This window comes from Falco naumanni, chromosome 6 (assembly GCF_017639655.2).
Source record: "Falco naumanni isolate bFalNau1 chromosome 6, bFalNau1.pat, whole genome shotgun sequence".
NCBI lineage: Eukaryota > Metazoa > Chordata > Aves > Falconiformes > Falconidae > Falco > Falco naumanni.
Window position 1 is genome coordinate 38,943,978 of NC_054059.1, and position 20,548 is coordinate 38,964,525.

General features: G+C 40.5%; 1 protein-coding gene across 2 annotated transcripts in view; it reads left to right on the forward strand.

Annotated features, from left to right (window-relative positions):
* The window catches only part of RPS6KA2 (ribosomal protein S6 kinase A2), a 279,807-nt gene that overhangs the window by 170,704 nt on the left and 88,555 nt on the right, over positions 1-20,548 (forward strand). For both annotated transcript variants that reach the window (XM_040598483.1, XM_040598481.1), the window contains exons 2-3: positions 2,944-3,060; positions 7,166-7,247. In XM_040598483.1, coding sequence (XP_040454417.1) covers positions 2,944-3,060; positions 7,166-7,247 — 199 coding nt within the window. The remainder of the gene's footprint in view (positions 1-2,943; positions 3,061-7,165; positions 7,248-20,548) is intronic.

A 20,548-nucleotide genomic window follows, 5' to 3' on the forward strand; every position in this document is an offset into this window, starting at 1 on the left:
GCTTCTCTGATAAACCCTGATAGGTCTTGTGTTTAGTTCCATTCTTTTAAAATAATATTTTTCTGAGATTTAAACTGAAAACGCATGTAATTAAAGTGTTGTGCTTTTATTGTAAGTTATGAATTAATTATGCTATTCTCTGGGAACAGTAGAATTTTTAAAGCATTCTTCCAGCAAGCTGAGTTATCATCACTTTGATTCCTCCAATATATTCCCGTAACTGAACACATTTCACGAATCTAAAGAGATTCTATTAAATTCAATAATACAATGAGAAATACGCTTAAGGTTGTAGGCCTGTGACTCTGATGACTAATATGAATGGACAAACTGAAAGTCACTCATCATTTAAACTTGCAAATATAGCTGAAGTGACTCCATGGTTCAGGCTGAAATGCAATCTAACTGAATTAAAAAGGGGGTTGCTGTTTGCAGTAGATGTCATCCACAGTTTTTGAGATCAAGGTGTCAAAGGAGAAGTAAATCTTAGGAAGATACCTGCTGTACATAAAATCAGAGTTAGTTTCTTTTTTGCAGAGCTTTGTCTCCTAAACACATCCACAACCTGCTACACTTGGTTGCAGTGGATGGTCCTTGCTGAGCTGCGCTTCTGTGCCAAAGAGAGATGGGCAAAATTGTGACATGGTGACTAGGTGCCCTCAAGCTGCACTGACTTGAGGAAATGTCATGCAGTGTTTTCACTGTATGATAGCTGTCAGGGGGGTGTCTGCACACCGAGACTGGCCTGCAGAAGCCAGTCCTCCCAAACTGCCTGCACTCGGTGGCAGCAAACTCCCAAGCATGCGAGGTCTGGTGCAGAGGTGATTCAGGACCCTGACTATGGGGAGTGATTTTTAGCCTTAGGGAGTAACTGCTGAACAAGATGTGGGGCGAGCCCTGCAGTCCAGATACTTCACCTAAGCTGTAGTACGGCAGGGTGGGCTAAGCTGAAAATAATGGTCTTAACCGAGGTGCAAGTCTCTCAGCTGCAGGCAGTTTATATAAAGATGCGTGTCCCTCAGAATGAAAGCTCCTCACTTCAGAACTTGGTGGAGCCTTTGGTAATGGCATGTAGATAATTCCTGGTTTCTTTAGGAAACAGCTAATACAGTGTGTTGAATTTGTATCAGTTTACTATTGTTTCTTTCACCTGGAAAAAAGATTATTTTTTAATATCAAAAAGATATTCCCACAGCAATTAAAGTAAAAAAAAAACCCCAAGGAGAAATCCTGGCAGTTATGTACTTAGAAAATGTCTCTGTGAAAACTGGTTATGGGTTTCAAACATTTCCTTTCAGGCAAACCTTAAACTAGAGGAATTACCATCAGAAAAATGAGTTGCTGTGAGATGACGATTATTTTCCATGATTCTGGTAGCGTGCACAAAGTAGAGGAAGCTTTCCAAACCAAGAAGAGGATATAGTCCCTGTTCCAAAGCATGTGAGTGTAAGGAGGCAGGGTAGGGAAGAGAAAGGATGAAGCTATAGTATAGAGAGCAATCCGAGTAATGCTTGCTATGCATCAGATGAATTACAGCTGGTAGAAAGTGATAGCAGTTTTTCTAGAGGAGAAGGGAATTAAATTTATTTTTGTTTAGTAAATGTTGAGTAAATGAATGTGTTTTGGCCAAATGTTTTTTTAAATGCATTTTCATTTTAGGATTTTATTGCTCTTTTCTCCACATTCATTTTTAAGAATGGTAAACAAATGTTATATTTCCAGGTTTTCTCAAGATACTTTCTTGGGATAAAAAGGGCAATTGCCAGAAATTTCCATATAAAAATAATGTTTATGAGATTCCAGTTATTCCTACTGGGTGCAGAAATATTCAAACCTATTCCTAAATGAGTAATTCCCTTTGATCTAGGAGATGAAACAAGAAGATTTTGTGCTCAAAACCCACATTTTACTTGTAGAGAAGTTAGAACAAGTTGTTTGAATAGAAAAAACAGCTCAAATGTAGGTGTAAAAAATATCACAGAAATAAAAAGGTGTGTAAATATAATAAAATAAAAAAAACCCCCCTCAATCTATCTTTCCTCGCCGTTGTGTCCTTGAAAAGCAGGTCCTTTCTTCCAGGTTTCTTTTCAGCTCAATGACTTTCTGGGTTGCTGCAAACTCTGTGTAGTCCCTCTGGGTCTCACATGACTCAGTCACTCTCTTTTCAGAGGAATATGCCAAAGTAACATAAAAACAAACACGTAAAACAAATGCCATATGTCACAGCTTATGAGATAAAAGTCCTAGTTCGACCGGTGTCTTTAAGGATTATGCACCCATTGACAGTGGAAATATTTTAACAAAAGAACCTGGAAAATACAAAGTTTTTAAAGCTAATTCCTGCAAGCAAGAAAGTGTGTGTCATTCTTCCCCACCCCCCCCACCCCATTTTCACATCTAAATCATTAATTTATTTTCTGTTTAGAAGGTTACAGGTAGTAACTTTCCATTCTGAGGTAAATAAGGAGAGCTACTTCTAGCAGTGCCATTTCTTTATTGCCTGTTCATAAGAAGAATTGCTGCTTAAGACTGAGGGAGCTTTTTAAGATGGATTTAAATTATACTTTGAGGGAGAATGGGAAAGCATGCAGACGAAAGTGTACCGGAGCCTCTGTAGTACAGATCTGTGTGCATGCTGCTCTGCTAGCGAGGTCTGTGATGGGCACACCAAGCTCTGCAGAGTATTTTTGTGTTTCAGCTTGTTTACCTCGTCATATCTTGAGGCTCAATAAACAGAAGCAGCAGGCCTGGATGCCCTGACATTACCCTCCCCAGCCAGTAGCAGGCATGTGGAATATTTGGACAAACATTTGTTTATATTTTTAAAATTTCATACGTGATTGTAACATCACAGAAGATGAAATTTTAATAAACAATATGTTTTGTTTCTTACAAATAACAGCTCTGATTTGGGGATTTTGTTTTTTGTTGTTTCCTTTGCAGGAAGAAGGTATCGTGAAGGAAATAGACATCAGTCATCATGTGAAGGAAGGTTTCGAAAAAGCAGATCCTTCTCAGTTTGAGCTGCTGAAAGTATTAGGACAAGGTTCATATGGAAAGGTAATTTTTAATGCCATCTAATCACCTAGAGCAACACAGAAAATGTTGTGTCCTTTCTCCGAGTTCATTTACACTCCTAACATTATGCATATATAAATTGTACTGTACAGGCAGACAAGCAAGCCCAAATCCCTTCTATCTTCATTTCAATAACACTTTCGTCTTTTAGCTGGATTCCTGTACATAAAACGGTTTAGGAAATAGTGTTTATGGCTCTGGATCTGAATTAACAAGCACAAGCGAGCATTAGTGAGTATCACTGTTTATAAAATTAGACTCCCTCTCCCTCTTTCTGACCCACCCACCAGGGAGGTGAGTGCACACTGCGTGCTTACTTGGAGGATGGAAACAGGAACATTTGGAGGCTTAAAGAAGTTAGCTCACCAGTGAGGGCAAAACACAATCATGGCGAAAGCCTGCGGGGAGCAAACCTACCTGTATGACCACAAGCTAATGTGTAGAGAAACAACGTCTTTATCTGAAGTCCAGGGCTTTTCTTAATCCCAAAGACAATTGTTCTTCAGCAGGATGTGTCAGTTGGAAATGAGAATAGGAAAGATGGAGAGAAAGGGAGGAGTCTTAAACTCTTCCGATGGTTTAAATAAATAAGACTTTGAAATCTGTGGAACAGTGAGCCTCATTTAAATCAGGCATAGAATTCCTTATTATTTAAAGTATATTGTTTTGTGGAGTTTTAAAAAAATATTTCCCAGCCTTCAGTTCAACAGTGAATCATTCTGGCTAACTTGAAGAGCTGACTTACACAGAAAGTTGCTGAGGTACCCAGCAAAAAGTTGAACACCCTGATGAATCACAGCCTTTAGTTTTATGCCTGAACAAAGCCATATTGAGAGTACTAATCAACTTCCTATCTATTCTATAATTATGTTGATAAGCAAGTCTGTTAGAAGTTCCCTGAGATGAGAGATATTGGGAAAGTTAGTGTTCACTAACAAGTTTTGATCTAGAGAATTTCTTGAGAGCACAGTAGTGGTATTTGAGTTTTAAAGAAATGTGAAAAATCAAACAAGTCAAAATTAGATTTACTGTATGACTTAATCCAGGAAGGAGAACAAGAGAAGAAAATCTCTTTTGCAAAAGTAACAGAGGAAGGATGGCCTGTTCTCAGATTCAGGCAGTAAAGGGTTTACAAATGGTTCACTCGCTGTCTTAGATTGTACTCGAGTATCGCATTAACTGTCCAAGTTGACCTTCTAGCTTTATGCATTTTATAAGCAGAATGCCTAGGCCCTTTGCCACTTCCCAAAAGAAGATCTGATTTCTGGGATATGCTCCACCCAGTTCCCTGGGCGATTAGAGTGTAAGTGTGGGCATCATACCTGTTTGGAGCTGTATATGATTACAAATTACTTTCCATGTCTTATGTGAAACAGGTCAGTAAACTTTCAAGAGCAGCAAAGATGCAAGGAAGAGAAGTCTGCTCTGTGTTTCTTATGCAGTCCCCAACTACCTAAATTTTTTTCACCTTGGTATTTGAACTAATGGTTCAAATCCATAAGTCCCTGAGGATGCAGAGCAGTAAGTTTTAAAGTTGTTCACCTGAGGCCTAAATAATTTCTTTGCAGGATTAGAGAAGATGCCTTAGGTGTCAGACCGAGTGTTCTCAACACTTTGCAAGTCACGGCACTTGTTTAGCTCTCTAGGTTGGGATTTGGGTGATACACCTATTGCTCCAGCTAAGGGAGTTTTGCTAGTTCAGGTGTTAGTAACCTGAGGTGTTGGCAATCAAACTAGAAAATATAAAGTCATGCTCAGCCACATGCCTGTGCTATTCTGGTGAACATGTATAGCATAGCTAATGTAGCCAGTCAAGTAAGCACTCCAGGACCACTTGGTGGTTTCAAGAACAATATAACTTTACCTTTAAGAATAATCAGAAGGATGGCACCATTTTGCAATACAGTGCATTTTCATTTGTTCTGTTTCCTTTTTGGTTTGATGATTATTTTGATGTTCTCTGAAACAGCACACAGTGTTCTTGACTCATCTGTTTTGGATGGAATGCAGACAAGTGCCCTATCCCATGCAACAGGGAACAGCTGACTAGTGACTAGTAGTGTAAATTGATAATTTTGCTTATTACAGCAATACGGGTATTACAAGCTTTGCAAGATTACATGGCAGATAAGATATTTTTAGAACTGCAGCCTAATATTTCTGCAGATGCAGCATGCTGTGCTGTCCTATGTGCAGTACAGCTTAAAATCATTATCTTAAGGGTTTGGGGTTTGGGTTTTTTGTATAAAGATTCCATACCCGTTTTACAGAATAATAATACAGCTGAAAATCCAGTTTGGGCAAGCTTACTTTTGACTTTCTTCTCCTTTTCAATGTAATGCAAAAATTAAATCTTTTGCTTTAGAAAAGCATAGAAAAGGGCTGCAGAGAAAAATATCCCAACAATACTCTGTTTAGTCAAACTTCTAAATGAATTTACTTCCTGCTAATGATGGAGCAGCTGAGCTTAATTTGTCATGAATGTTAATGAAAAACACTTCAGAAAGTCTTATGTGTTCCTGTTGCATGCAGATTTCATCATTTATTCCTACAGTTGTGAGCACCGGAGGTATTTGTGTGTTCATCAAACTAGGCAACAGGAGATGGGAACAAGCAGCATGTGCCCAAGCTCAGCTAGTTAGGGCAGCTCGGCTGAGGAGCTGTGCATATCTCATACACACAGGAAACATCTTGAGAAAGATAGTTTCACTAAACGTATCGAATCGTATTGTAGAAGTGTTGTAGCTGTGATGCTGTCAAATGTAAAAGCCTTGGTTAAGGTGTTCAGAATGAATTTACCTTTTTTTTAATATATTTTTCAGCTTCTTTACCTGGTTGTTAGAAGTTGTTCTCCCTCCCCACAAACCTTTTCATTAAAGGGTGTTTAAGAAAAATCATAGTCTGTTTACAGATATTTTTTTCAGGAGGAAGAGTCTTTCAAGTTGCAAATAATGTGCCAGGAACAGACTTCCTCCTTTTTTTTTTTTGGCTTTTTATATTATGGGTAGAGACCGTTAACAAAGCTGCGTGGTTCCTGAATAAGCAATGAATAAAATAATTGCTGCAGATTTTTGTAATCCAACTAGATATTCATTAGTTACATAATTTCACCTACCCTTTGTTAATGTATATATTTGGATGTATATGCTGTGCATGTGGGTTTACATTTTTTTCTGCATTTGCCTTCTGCTACTGTCCAGTAACACAAGTGCTGAAATTTAAAAAAGAGACACTGTTGTCTGGTGTTTCTGACCTCAGCGGACCAAGTGAGTCTTGGGAATCAGCTAAAAGATTTATTTTATTTTCAGTTATTAAAACGCTGAAGGTCTTACAAAGACCAAACTAAATTACTGATTCCTTTGTTCACTGCCCTTCCAGTGCTCAGACGCACTTGGGGCAAATAAGAAATAGTTACATGGAATAAAACAAAAATATACAGTTTTAACTACAATTTTATTTTATTTCAATTAAAAATTTACACTGCCAGAAGATGTAGCATAGGAGACTGTAACAGGGAGAACTGTCTTTACTATAATAACCTCTTTATTAATCAATGTAGTCCTACTTTTTGTTAAGTGTGCACAAGCAGATTTTCAGCTGAATTAACTTTTTGCTTGAGCTACATCTTAGGCAAGTCACCATTGATTACTTACAGCATCAATTACACCAAATAGTTTTTTTCTCCTTAGTTTAATTGATGGCAATAATTTCAAGACCCTGCACATTCCTAAGGGCAAATGAGACATAACTTTTTTCACATAAAGCTGATCAGAATACAAAAAGATGTTTGTGCACTGATTCTGACTCTTCACCCATCTTTAACTGAATGCATAAGGGCAATTAATAATTTTGACTGTATTTTCTTTGTGAGGCAATAAAGGCTTAACACTGAAGATTTCCAGAGCTAGCTCAAACAATTGCAGGTGAAATAGGTACGAAGAACTTTCAGCTAATAATTTTAATTAGATTTCCTGAACCATAGTTTCTATCAATCAAATACCTGAACCATAGTTTCCTTTATCAAATGCAGCAAGGCTTGTAACTGGAAGTTCAGTACTCACCCACGTGAGACATCTGCTTTTTACAGGTATTTCTGGTGAGGAAGATCAAAGGATCTGATGCAGGTCAGCTTTATGCCATGAAGGTACTTAAGAAGGCAACTCTGAAAGGTAAGGATTGAGACGGTGGCTGCGGTGTCTATTTCTGTGCTATTTTGTTATTTACTTTTTTTACCATTTTTTGCATTGCTGCTGTCTTGTATATATGAGTGCATGAATATGTCTCTGCCATCCTCCAAAATTCTGCTGCACTGTTCTAGAAAAGGATACACAAAACTCATTACATATAGAGTGTGGGAGCACACAAAACTCATAGAGTGTGCGAGCAGGAAAACAAGCCTTCGGAGTTCATCAGCTGCATGCTTTCTTCACTTTCTTGGTGTCACCTATAGCACTTCTATTGGGCATATATTAATTTGTATCAAAGTGTCAGTATCTTTCTGTTGCTGAAGTATTTTTAAATAAGGATATTGCCAAAGTAAAATGTGGCTCCTACTGAGCAGAAAAGCCTTCTAGCTGGTGCTTCTCACTATGTGCCTGAAAATTCATCGGAGCGTATTTTCAAGTGTGAGGAGTCATTCTGAGGTTGTTGAGATCGTGCTTCTTTGTGGCTCATGACCACAGGGCTGGTGTTTAAAGCTGGTCATCCTCTTACAGGGCCACTGGCTACTACAGCCGCACTAAGACAAAAAAGAAACTTCTAGTAAAGCACAGGACTGAAATGCAAACAGAATTAAGTTCAGTCTCAGCTGACTTCCTTGCCATTTGTTCTTCCACAGAGTTAGGAAGATCCAGTCATCTTCTTGTTTCCCTGATACAGCTGTATGCTCTGTTTTTTCCCCTCAGCAGCCTGACACTTTTTGCAGGTAAGGTGGACACAGTTCATCTTGCCCAGAGCTGCTGTTTTGCTCTTTCTTGGACAGTGTGGGTTTACAGAATGCAGTAGAGTGCCTCGATTTCTATCCTAATGTGAGGAGACAGTTCTGATGGCTTAAAAACCCAAGCTGCTTTAGCGTGCCTCGATTTGGGGAACCAAGAGAAGAATGAAGCTACCAGTAACTGCAAGGTAGAGTTACAGCAGGTGGTGGCAGGCAGGCACAGCACCTCTTCTGAGTACTAATCAAAACAGGGAAATGGCAAACCATGTATCGGCACAGCCCTTTCCCCTAAGAAAGCCTTTTCAAAGAAACGTTAGTTTGAAGCGATGCTGGTGTGCCGATCTTTTTGTTTGGAATGTAGATGAAAAAGTTTGTTCTGGCAGGACAGCCTGGTGTAAATAACCACTTAAATGGTGATGGGCACATGACATAAAAAGTAAAAGGTCAGGCCTTTTACGTAATACATATAATAGAGTGATTCTCTGATTTCTTAACCAAGAGCTGGACCAAGACGTGCCCAAACTGAGCTGAACTCAAGTCTCAGACCCTTCCCTACTGGGGCAGGTATTCTCCTGCCAGGCATGGTGTCTGAGGAAGGACTGTGTGACCACGCAATGTCATCACGTACCAGAGACTTACTTCTGTTTCTTTTGACAACCCAGAACTTTTTGCCCAAGGTGAAAATTGGGTGTTCTCTCTTTTTTTGTGTGTAAATCTGAGGTGTGTAGAGCACAAACAGCTTTGGAGAGGGGGCGGGTTTCTCCTGCATCCCCAAACACATGATTGTCGCTTATTATTTGATACCTAAATCTGCAATGTTATATTTCATTGGAAAAAAAAAAACCCAAAAAACAACGAAAACCAATAACCTGTGTTATGGCAGTATTTTAGGAAATCTCAAAACTTAGATGGTGATTTTAAACTACCCAAAGTATTCCACCAAATTTTTCTTCCGTCAAGAACAAAAACACCTCTGTGTTTGCAGTTCCTGGGTTTGTTATAACACAGAACCACTGCTTCTCTCTTGCCTTGGCCACTACAGCAGGCTGCTTGTTTCCTTAAGCATGGTTTGCAAGATGCAGAAGTTGAGGCTGCTTTGTGGTCTTACTGGATTGCATTTTTCTCCCATTCAGGTTACTTACCCCTCTGCCTGGTAGCTCTCAATTTCCCATTAATCTCAAGATAACTAGCACATCAGTAGGAACTAATTTGTCCACGCTAGTTTCTACAAATAAGTTAAACTTGATAGCTATTTAACTCAAAAGTGCAAAAAGGAAGGAAAAACCCTATTGGCACAGGACAAGTGAGACGAGCAACAATGAGGATCATTGCAGCAAGCTTCCATGTAACTTTCGGCACAGAGATAATATTCCTGATAGCGTAATTTCATCTTTCAAGTGAGAATGCTGGGTTGTTGCTGCCTACCTACACTCAAAAAGACAGGAAGTCACTCCAATGCGAAGTATTTATTGCCATGTCAAGTAGTGGGAGCAAAGCCCTGAGTACTTGTTAGCACTGCATTCAGTATTTACTGAAAAAAGGTGTGCTACAAGACAAATCCCAGAATGATGTCGGTTCCTAACCTGTACTCTGCACAGTGCAGCATAAACAGGAAAGGCAAAGCTCCTGGTGTCAGTGCCATTGACATTGCCACACAGCCCCAAATATCAGAGCAGTTTTCTTCTTCGGTGAAACAAATTTGCAAAACACATACAATAGAGAAAGGAGAAAGAAAAAAAGAGAGGCTAGCAAAACTTTTTTCTTTTCTGGATTAGTCTGAAGAATTAGAACCTGGATCAGTAAGGTGGCGAGGGAGTTAAATGCCTTCAGGAGTGATGGATTAAAACTAGCTTTGTACCTTGCTCTGAAGAACAACAATAAGGGTTCCTGCCAAAGGGTTTCATATCCCAGGAGCCTGAGTCTGGCCATGGCTGGCTGATAATATTTAGGAAGAAGCAGAAGTATAAAACAGTGCTTCCTCCAGCAAGTTCTGCCTCTTTCTGGGGTAGTTGTGCCTTGTTAGTGTGATGCCAACACTACCAACAGCAAAGGGTAGTATAAGAAGGCTACAGCAATCATCAGCAGCACTATTCAGGCATTTACAGCTCAAAAAATTTGTTTGATACAGAAGAGGCTTTGTAGATCAATTGCATGTATAGATTTAAGCTTGAAAAAGATCTGCTAAATAGTAGAACCATTCCTGCTGTGAAGGGAGAATTGGAATCCAAAATATTCTGGTTTAGACTGCAGAAGTTTTCAGAGGCACATTCTGTACACACAAGCATTTGAGAAAACAAAATTAATCTTTACCTCATGAAGGTTTCTATTAAATGCGGAGTATATCTGAGTAAGCACCTATAACAGCATGGATCCCTGAAAGTGAGAAAGGCACTGCTTCTCTCAGTTGTGAATGAGAGCATCACACACAAGTTTCTGTCCTTCATGCCTCATTTCCTTTTGCAGGAGCTCGTGGGTATCTGGTTTTCAAAGCAGAAAACTTCCTGAAAAAACTAGATAAAAGTTACATTCTGATTATTAATTTTAGGAAAACCTTGCCCAAAATGTTTGAGAATGTTGTATCTGTTAAGTGCCAGCTGGCAAATACATCACATTCGAGGCTGCATGTATACAACTCTAATTCATCTGACTTTGAAACTCTATTTATTAAATTGCAATACCCTAATAGCTACATTTGAAAATATAAACCCTTTTTGGATGGTCCAGGTGCTCAGACATTTAGGCACTTAAATACCTTGCAAGAGTGAGACTTTTGCCTTTCAGAATGTCATTAGATAATACTATGAAATACCATCTTACAATGTTGCTTTCATGTCTTCATTACACTCTACTTTTTTTCCTTGAAAATCAGATTTTTAGATAAAAAGATTGAAAAAGAATATAGTTGATCCATATGTTTAAAAATTTACAGATGCATATCAGTGAGTCTTCACTGCCTGATCTGAATGCACCGTGAGACTGAGGAAACAAAGAAAAGAAAGTCTGTTTATTCTGTTTATATGTGTGCCCTGTGTTCATCAGCAAAGCTGGGACAGAGGGAAAGGGCAGTCTGATTATTTTGATTCACTCAGTATTTCCCTCAGGGTGTCTTAGGCTCCATCAGCTTTACTGGATGTGCTTCAGGATTCTGTGAACAAGAGCTGTTTAGATCACTTACAGTGTAAGCCTCATTAAATGCCGATGAAGTGCCCATAAATCCCCAACAGGTTGCTGTGTTGGAGTGTAAGGTCTACCTCTGGGGCTTGAAAATCAAAGACCCATCCCTCCAGGAGCCATGCAATCTTAACAAAAGTGGCATGAAGCCATAATTCACTGACATAATGTGTATAAACTTTGTAAATGTTCCAGTGGTGATCTAGTGAAGGTTATGTGACAGGTCACAGGGAAGTAGTTTGCATCTGCCCATCTTGTTGGTTGTGTAAATCTTGCACTGGAAGCTATTTGACCCTGAGAACTGAAAGTCTACCTGTTTCTGCTTATGGGATTTAGAAATGATAATCTGTTTTGTCAAAAGCTCTGAAGTGCTTTGCAGTTTATGATCCACTCAGTCTAAGCCCCTAGGCTTTTATGGGTTTACAGTTGTGCTGAGTGCGTGTGATGGTTATAGATGCAGCAAGCAGTGAGAGCAGCTTTAGTGACTCACAGAGAGCTTGTGTGTTCTTGGGCATGTTAGATCAATTATATTAATTGAACAACTAACTTAGATGGCATCAGCTGGACTGTGATTTTCTTCTAAACTTGATAAAATTGTAGTAGTGGCTTCTTTGTTTGGACACCAGCTGAAGTAGCTTCTTCAGTTTTCCTCTGCATGTGACTCAGTTTTCCTGCAATGATTGTGGTGCTTAGATCTAAGATACTGAACTCCAGTGGTTTCTCTCTGGTTTGAAGAGAACGAAAATCCAGCAAAACAAAAAACAGAAGGCAATATAATCTTATAAGGCAGGACTCAGAAAGAGCCTTCACTCAGATAAACCTAGCTTTTCAGTGCTGAAATTTTCAAGATGTCTTGTCCTATTTTGCTCAGCCCCTGTGTTTGGTGAAAGGCCTTGTTATTCACCCAGGTTCACCCTTTAAATTTTGATTTATTATCTTTTCTTAAAGTGTTCTTCAATCTTTTTTATATTTTCCTAGGCCTCTTATTACCCTTTTCTAAACAATTCACCAGGGAAGTCCTGACCACACTTGAAGTTTCCTCTGAGTCCAGACCCCACAGCAGAGGCCCTGCTGTTTGGAGGAAAGGTTACATGCTCTGCATCCTTGGAAATTACTGTCTATGTACAGCTTCTTTACTCGGAGTATTGTAACTCCCCAAGTGTTGGGGCTCTGAGCTCAAAAAAACATTGCTAGATCTGGAAGTGCCCTTAAAGAGCCATCTGAGACACAGACATAGACCCCATCCACAAGAAGCCATACACTAAATTTTCAGTCTGGGAGGGAAATAGCAACTTCTTTGTGCACAAACATGACAACATTTGATTACTGTGTATATTTCATAAGTGGCCCTAAAATGTAAAGATCAGCCTAGTCAGTATGTGCTCAGCCACACGGCAATGCTTTTGGGTCGCCATCTGGACCTTGCCCATTTGCATGCAAGTTTTGTGGGCCAGGAGCCAAGGAGAAGATCTCCAGCTTTGTGCTGAGCTTCAGAATATGCCAACCTTGCCCGTCATGATTTAGGAGCAAGCTGGAATTAGTAACTGTCATCCAAGGAAGCAGAAGTAACTTTCCTCCCCTGGGACTTTTGAAAGTGAAACCAAGACGACCTTCAACTCACAGTGCTTAGAGGTTACTATCGGGCTGTGGCTTTACAGTGCCTTTCCAAGGCTTCTTGTGTCAGACCACCTCTTTCCTCCTCCCCTAAAAAGTCAGCTTATCTAGGGCTTGCTTTCTGAAGGAGGAAAGGGTACAGTACATTTGAGAGAGCTCACTTAGGTTGTTCCTAATGGGCTGTACAGAATAATGCATTCATATATTATAAGGAAAATGAACTGCACAACTGTGCACAACTAGCTCATTGTGTGTCAGCAAACATTATAGAGCATCCCAGCCTGAATATACAGCATACCTGACAGATCAAAAATGACAAAAAGCACTGCTGGAAGTTTATTTTCATAGCGTTTTCTGAAAAACAAGATTGTAGCTTTTGGGTTGGATAATTAATACTCTTCAGTGATTCTGTCCAGTGTTTGGATTCAGGTTTGCACGAGAAGGGAAAACTTTTGTCTATAAATATAAACTGAGCATATGTCACTTAAAGATTTATCTGTCTCTATTTAAGCCATGTGGGACTTCTCATTGTATGAAGTCCTGATTAAATTATAGCTTCTTCACAATGCCAAGTGCATTGTAAAGATTCATCAGGCAAAAATTCCCACCGTTAGACATTCAATAAATGAACTCTGGTATTAAAAATGTTCTGTGCTTTGTAGCAAGGGAACATTTTGGCTAGTTTGTTTTTACACAAAAACCTGTTATTCCTCATGGATGTTTTCCTAAGTGCCAAAGAAAATTCAGCTTTCTCTTCATGAAAGTTTTGGCTGTTGAGTTCTGTATTGGGTCACCTTGTTAAAATTGTTGCTCAAGTTGCTAGATAGTACCAAGTTCTTCCTGTTGTTCTAAGAAGGACAGAATTAAGTCCAGCCCCCCTGTCTTTCTGCCTGTCATTCAGCCAGGCTGATTGACATAGGGGTACACACTTCTGCACTTGTCATACATACTGTAGGTAACTGCAGCAATATTGCCCCATCCTTTGCTGTCCACACATTTGTTCCAGTACAACTCTGCTATTACAGTAACACCAATATATAGCTCACTGCATAGTTGTATGTTCACTTGGAACACAGTCAGCAGCTTAGTATGTTGCTGTACGCGATGGCTTTGTTTTATTCTCCCCAAAGAGTACAGGCCAGGACTTAGAAGCAAACCTCAGCTTTCTCCATGAGAAGTCAGTGGTGTAGCAGAAACTGTGATGAGAGTCCTAGCATCCAACAGCATTGATGCTTTGGCTTGGGCTGGGCTTTTGAAGCAATTCTTCCAGTCATCTCCATATGCTGTGCCTTGGTTTGCTGGGCACAGCAGTTTTGGAGCACACAAGCTAGGTTCCCTCCTGATGAAACTAAACCAGGACCACAGCTAGTGCCCTCCCTCGCATGGACATTCAAGCCATGGGACCAAGGTGTGACATCAAGTGTGAGGCAACCTCAGGTCCCAACACCCACTGTTACTTCCGTAGATTGCTGGCTGCACACACTGCTTGCTAGTGGAGTCGTAGGTTTAAGCCAAAGTTTCAGACTTTGCTGTGAAGACATTGAGTGCACCTGTGTTTGTGTTTTTCACTAGGTATAGCACAGAGCTGTCTTAATTTTTTCCATCTTTTTTGCTAAGTTAACACGCCCACGCCATGGGCCCCATTAGCAGCAGCTGAAATTGTTGCATTATTCAGGTATTCATATGATGATTCCCTAGAGAGCACAAAGGAGATTCAAATCTGAAGTCAGAGGAAGAGAGCACTGGAAAGTCTGCCGATTTCTTTGGCAGAAAGGATATGTGCTTCACCTGTGATCAAATTATACAAGTTTGTTCTAAACGTTTGTTGAATCACACTCTTCTGTCAATGAAATATGGAAAGAATGACTTCTTGAAAGTTTCTAAAAAAGCAGCAGCTCTTGCAGGTTGCATTTGAATGTGTTCCCTAGCTATTCCAGCCAGTCAAGGAATAAGGCTGCTTTTTTTCCAGGGAAGAGTAGTCCATCATATTAATTTCTTTTTTGATAGTAAAAAGCAATTTTCCAAATTGCCTTCTAATTTTCAGTCAATTTACCCTCTACCTCTTTAAGTTTCAGTTGATCCTGCTGTGCTTGGCACAGTGAATAAGTAGCAATGGAAACACTTGAAACTGCAGCTCCTATAGGTACCATCAGTAAAAAGCTTTCAGACCCAAATTCATTCTTCAAAGTCCCCATAGTAGACTTGATCAAGGGCTTTCAATACTGCCTGCTTTCACATGCATTATTCATTTTGTCATATTCATTGCACTGTATATTAAATGACACTTATTTGCAGTTATTCCCAAATCGGTGGTTGCTTTACAGAAAAGAGCACATTTGGTAATTTTTGCTGTCAAGTAGCAGATTGCTGTTAGTTGCTTTTGGTGTAGTTTTAGGAATAGAGAGACTACACAGACAGTTGTCCTGAAGGCATGACTGAAATGTTTATCCTGTTTGATAAACGTGGTGCATTTCCATTTTATCTTTAGAAAACCCACTTTTCCCAGGAGTGGACTGGGAGGTGCAATGGCCTTTGTCAGCCCTCACACCCCTCACCAGCAATAGCTGGAAAGCACAGAGAGAGGAGAGAAAAGCACAGCTTAGTTTAATTGGAACAGATCTATGAAGACTGATGTGAAGCTCCAGCTGAATGTATGAGTCCGGAGTGAGACAGGCACTGCTGGCTGTGTGCAGGGCTCTGCCTAAGCCAAGTACCTGGGAGCAAGGGCTGTCTGATCCCTGGAACAACCACAGAGGCTCAGTGGTTCTGCTTTGGAAGCCTAACTCGTGACCCTGTGTGGATCAGCGCCAGGTAAACCTGCTGGTGTGGGATTCTCAGAGTGCACCTCGCTCCTTGCACTGTGCCTAGAGCATCAGTTGAAAAGCACCTGAAGAAGTCCCACAGCTCACCACCTCTGACCTAGGGCAGAACAGCTATGCTTTTGTATCGTTCCTGACAGATGTTTGCCTAACACAATCTTAGACTGTCCCTATCCTTACTATTAAAAAATGCATCGTAACATCTGTCCCATATCTGCCTTGCCACAGCTGAAGCCATTAGTTCACATCCTCTCCACTGAGAACAGTTTCCTCTCTGCAGTTTTCTTCCACATCTTGAAGATTGTTATCGTGTTTAGCTTCCATCTTCTGTAGGCTGAGAATAATTTCCTTTCCTTCCTCAGAGTTAATTTTTTCTGGATGTCTGGGTTAGAAAATTTAGTTATAAAATAGTTAAGTCAAAGGTGACTGTTAAACAAAATGTGATCTGCTCTGGCTGAATGTTCCAGTTCTCAGGTCCTCTGTGAATGCTTTGTTATTGCAGAAGCAGTAGCAGTACCTCTGCTCTACCAAGCAGATTATTGAAAATTCAATGTGTTGGGTTTTGTTTTTTTTTTTTAATTGAACAGATTAAAATGTCTTGCTGCAAAGACAGCAGAGTGGCCATATTGTCGAGATGTTGAATGCTTATTCTTGTGGGGAGTCCCATTCAGAGAAAGTTCCTAGGAAAAGCCAGCCTAGGTAGAAGGATTTGTAACATGGCCCTTCTTTGCATTGTTTAGCTTCAGAGCTGAAGCAGAACATCAGTGGGCAAGACACACCCAGGGCAGTCAGGCTTTACCAGTGAAAACCTAACACTGGTCACTGTTTCATCTTGCCTGCTGCCCTTTTCCTTCTGCCCTTCTAGCTGGCATCCCATCGGCCAAACGGGAATCTTCATGTGAAGGTCTGCTTTTCTAGTTTTCTTTTGGCTTGGTCTTGGGGCTTGAAATTTTTTGTGTCTTGTTTATCTTACACTGTCTTCAAGGAGCTATGTAAGCTTTCTCTTTGCTTCTAATACTTCTAATTTTAAGCAACCCTCTGCTGAAAAAGAAAAGCTATTGCTGGCAACCCATCGAGTCAGCTGCGTAGCACGTGAATAAACCACTGGGAGCCTTTTAATCCTGCCCGACATCCAAGAACTTGTTGTTGGTACCACGAGGCTGCATGAATTACAGGAAGATAAAATGTGCTCTTTTGGCAAATACAGGCTCAAATGCTTTTAGTCTTCGTCCCCTTTGAATTTATGTCATGTACTCTGTCCTTTCACGGCAGGCTGTGTTTAGTATAGGAGCTGGTGCCTCAGTTTGGAAGTTACAAGACTTTGGCTCTGCTCGTATTTTTGCTACCAGCCTGCTGCATGAACATAAACCAGCTACTATTACTGCTGCTGCTCTTCTCTATCTCCATATCTGTAACGTTAACCTAATTACGGCAGCCTCCTCTTCACAGTGCTTGATGTCCTTACAAAAAGCTAGTCAGATGTTAATGGAGATGTTATTAGCACTCCTCCTCACTTAAGTGCAATCTGGTGCATTATGGAATTTAATGGGTAAAGAATCCAAACCAAGAAATTGTTAGGAAATGTCTCTTCTATATAACGCATTGACTATTAGAAATAATTGGAGCTATGACTCAGCTGTACCTTTGCATAAATTTGTAGCTGTAGTGGAAAGCTAAACTGGAAATACTATAGCTAAATATCCCTGGGATTTTTAACCTCCCTGATGGACTCTGCAAATCTTTGGCTGTGGTACAAATTCATTATCTATATGAAAAGCATTCGTTTATTCTGTTCACTGAATAAGTTGCACCGGTTGGAGCATCCAGTGTAATTGCCATTTAACCAATTTCAGCTGCCTGCGACGGCAGTGCATTTGTAGTTGGTTGGAAACCAATTTGTAAGCATCCTCTGGGAGCTGCATCCCACTGCTTTTACTGGTTCCTATAACATAACAGAAAAATGTTATTTTCTTTGAAGCATGAGGACAGGCTAACAGAGAGGTCAACACTGCCACTTGATGCCGTTTTAAGTCAGAGTGACAGCAGAGGGCAGGGGGTCAGATGCACTGGCCATGATTTGCCTCACAACATTGCCATGAGATTGTAAACCTTCACCAAACAGCTGGCCAGGCATTCTGTTCAGCTGGAGGTGTGCTAGCACTCAGCTGGCTCTCCATAAAAGTTAGAGGGTACAGTGTGGGGAGACTACCATCTGGGATTTGTTTCAACGGAAACAAAATTATTCTCTGTGTTTTTATACTCTTCATGTGGGTTACACATGTCAGTTACAGCTTCCTCATGGCTGTGGCATTTGCTCCAATTTGGAGGTTTTGATGATGTTCAAACACAGACCAGCGATCGGCGTCAATGACAGCTTCTCCATTCTGTTTTGTCTACAGCATTTTCTATCTGCGTGCAACTTGAGAGGTTTCCGTGATGCAGTAATTTAACTAACATTTTCTCAGCAGTGGTAGATTATTTTTGTAATAAATGTAATAAAATATTTTTATTTTATTTATAAATATTTATAAATATTTATAAATATTTATAAAAATAGAAAAGAAAATTTTAAAATGTAATTAAAAAAAAAGTCTGAGTTGCTCAGATAATTGCACTGTGTCATCTTTCATCTTTCAGACTTCATATGTGCTGTGACATAGTTACCATTTAGTGGGCAATTGTCACCAACACTAATTCAGAACTGCCTTTTGTGCTCAGCGGGAGTTTCAGGTTTGGGGATCATACTGCTATATAGGTTTTGTCAATGCTGATCAGTTTTGTTTTCATGATGGATACAATAAGCTACACAATGTAAAATATGCATGTCATATATCTAGATAAGACGTAAATAGGTGTAGGTACTAACTTGACCTTTGCATGTTATCAAAAGAAAGAAAATGTTTCAAGTGTACATTTACAAGGATTATTTTGTATTTTTGTTTTTACGTGATGTTCCCCACATTTACATAACCTTCACCACCTATCTCTGTCTCCTAGAAAACTTTCCCTATAAAGGGAAAGGGATAGGCCCTCAGCTTCTGCCCCCTCTCTCCTGCTTTGTTCAGGAAAATAGCCAGTGGCTTTGCTCAGCAGCTCCAGCAAGCCCCCAGGAGGAGACTTTTAAACAGAAGATGATTTCTTAAGCAGTATGTTTTGACCTTAGTACCAGGGAAGCCAAGAGGCTCTTCCTAAACTACCCCACTAAAAGCAAAGCCTTCATTTAGCTGACTATTCAACCTACTGATGTCAGGACATCCCCATTTTTCAGAAGCCCCCCAGCTGTCTCCAGTTGAGCTGGTGCCTCCCAGATTCTCAAGGGCAGATTTCTGGGGCAGTGGAAAGCTGCCATTCCCCAAGCCAAGCATTAGGGGTAGTGGCAGACTTGGAGATGTGGTCTGGTGTGTGGAGCCAAGCAAAAGGCAATAGGAAGGGCAAAACCACAAGTGGAGAAGTGGAGGGCGAGAAAGAGAGAGGGTCATAGATCTTGCACAGCACGTTTTCCAGGTGTCACTTCCAAGCAGAAGACTGAGCTCTGAGATGTGAGCAAGACAGCACCGGAGCTACTCTTCTCTGCAACTCCAGGAAGCAGGCGATAGCTGTCTGGCAGCTTCTCCAGAGCATCCCTTATCCTGCCCCTTTCCACTTGGGACCCGAGAGCGGGCTGCAAGGGAAGAGGGCTGCCCAGTTCCAGCACTGGCAAAGCAGGCGCTTGGTGGCTTCTCTTGGTGGAGAAGGGAAACGGCAGGAGCGAGGCTGTTCAGCCCTGCTGCTGGGGCAGGGGTGGAAGGGATTTGAAGGGTGGCTGTAGGTGAGACTGGTGGAGCAAAAAGGAGGTGCTCACGAGGTGTAAGACTTAATCTCATTACGTGAGATTTGCCAGTGTAAGGGGACTCTTCACATGCACCTTTATTAGAAATATTCAGAAATCCTGCCATGCTGTTATGACACACTTGGTTTTTAGTTTGCTGTAGAGAGTTTATCACATGAGAGGGTTTGAGAACACTTTTTTTTTTTACAAGCAGAACAAAGGTAGTTGCTTCCAAAGCGAAGCTTTGAGGAAGCCTGAAAGTTCGCACTCTGCATGTAAGGAGTATAGTTTGCTGAGCAGTCTGGAAGGAGTGTCACAGGACTGGTGGCTGCTGTGCTGGGTAGCCCCAGAGGAGCTGCATTGCACCTCTGCATTACCCCCAGCTATCAAATCCAGGGTAATAGCCATAGTGTTCCAAGGCTTTTGATACGGCTATTTGAGATCTCAGAATTAAAAGCACTGTGTGAAACCTAACTGCTTATGGTCACTCTTCATAGGGTTTTAAGTCCATTCCCAATACAAATTTTTCGTTTCTGTTTTGTTTTCACTTTGCTGGAATATTCTAACATAATGTTCAGGCATTAATACTGGTACAAGTGCTCTGTTTCAATCAGTCTCCCAAACATTTGTCCATAGTAGTGAAATCTAGAAATTTTTTTAGAAAATGCACTTTATTGACATGAGTCACTGCAGCAAAGTAGCACATTGGGAAAGATGCAATCTCATTCCCCCACAGCCAAGGTAGGCTGGTTTCTTATGGAATCATTATTTAACTTCTTCTGTTCAGTTGTGTTTCAGAATATGTCAAGTGATGAGGCTCCAGTCCCAGCCCTTCAGTCTGCTCCATAGGGGTTCATCTGGTTATGGTCTGCCTGACACAGCCTACATTTCCTCTTTATTCTGTGTCACTTGCTTTCTCCTATTTATATTCCTTTCTTTCCTTTTATTTTGATAAATAAGTCTTCTCTGTCCTTCACATTTATATCCTTTAAATATTTATCTGCTGTCCTCCTGTCTCCCTTTAGTCATTGCTTAATACAGTTTATGTTTAGCTCTTGGCAGTTACCCAGTGACATAGGAAAAAAGATTTCCTCTTCAGTTAGGTATTCTTTTAGAGTTCAA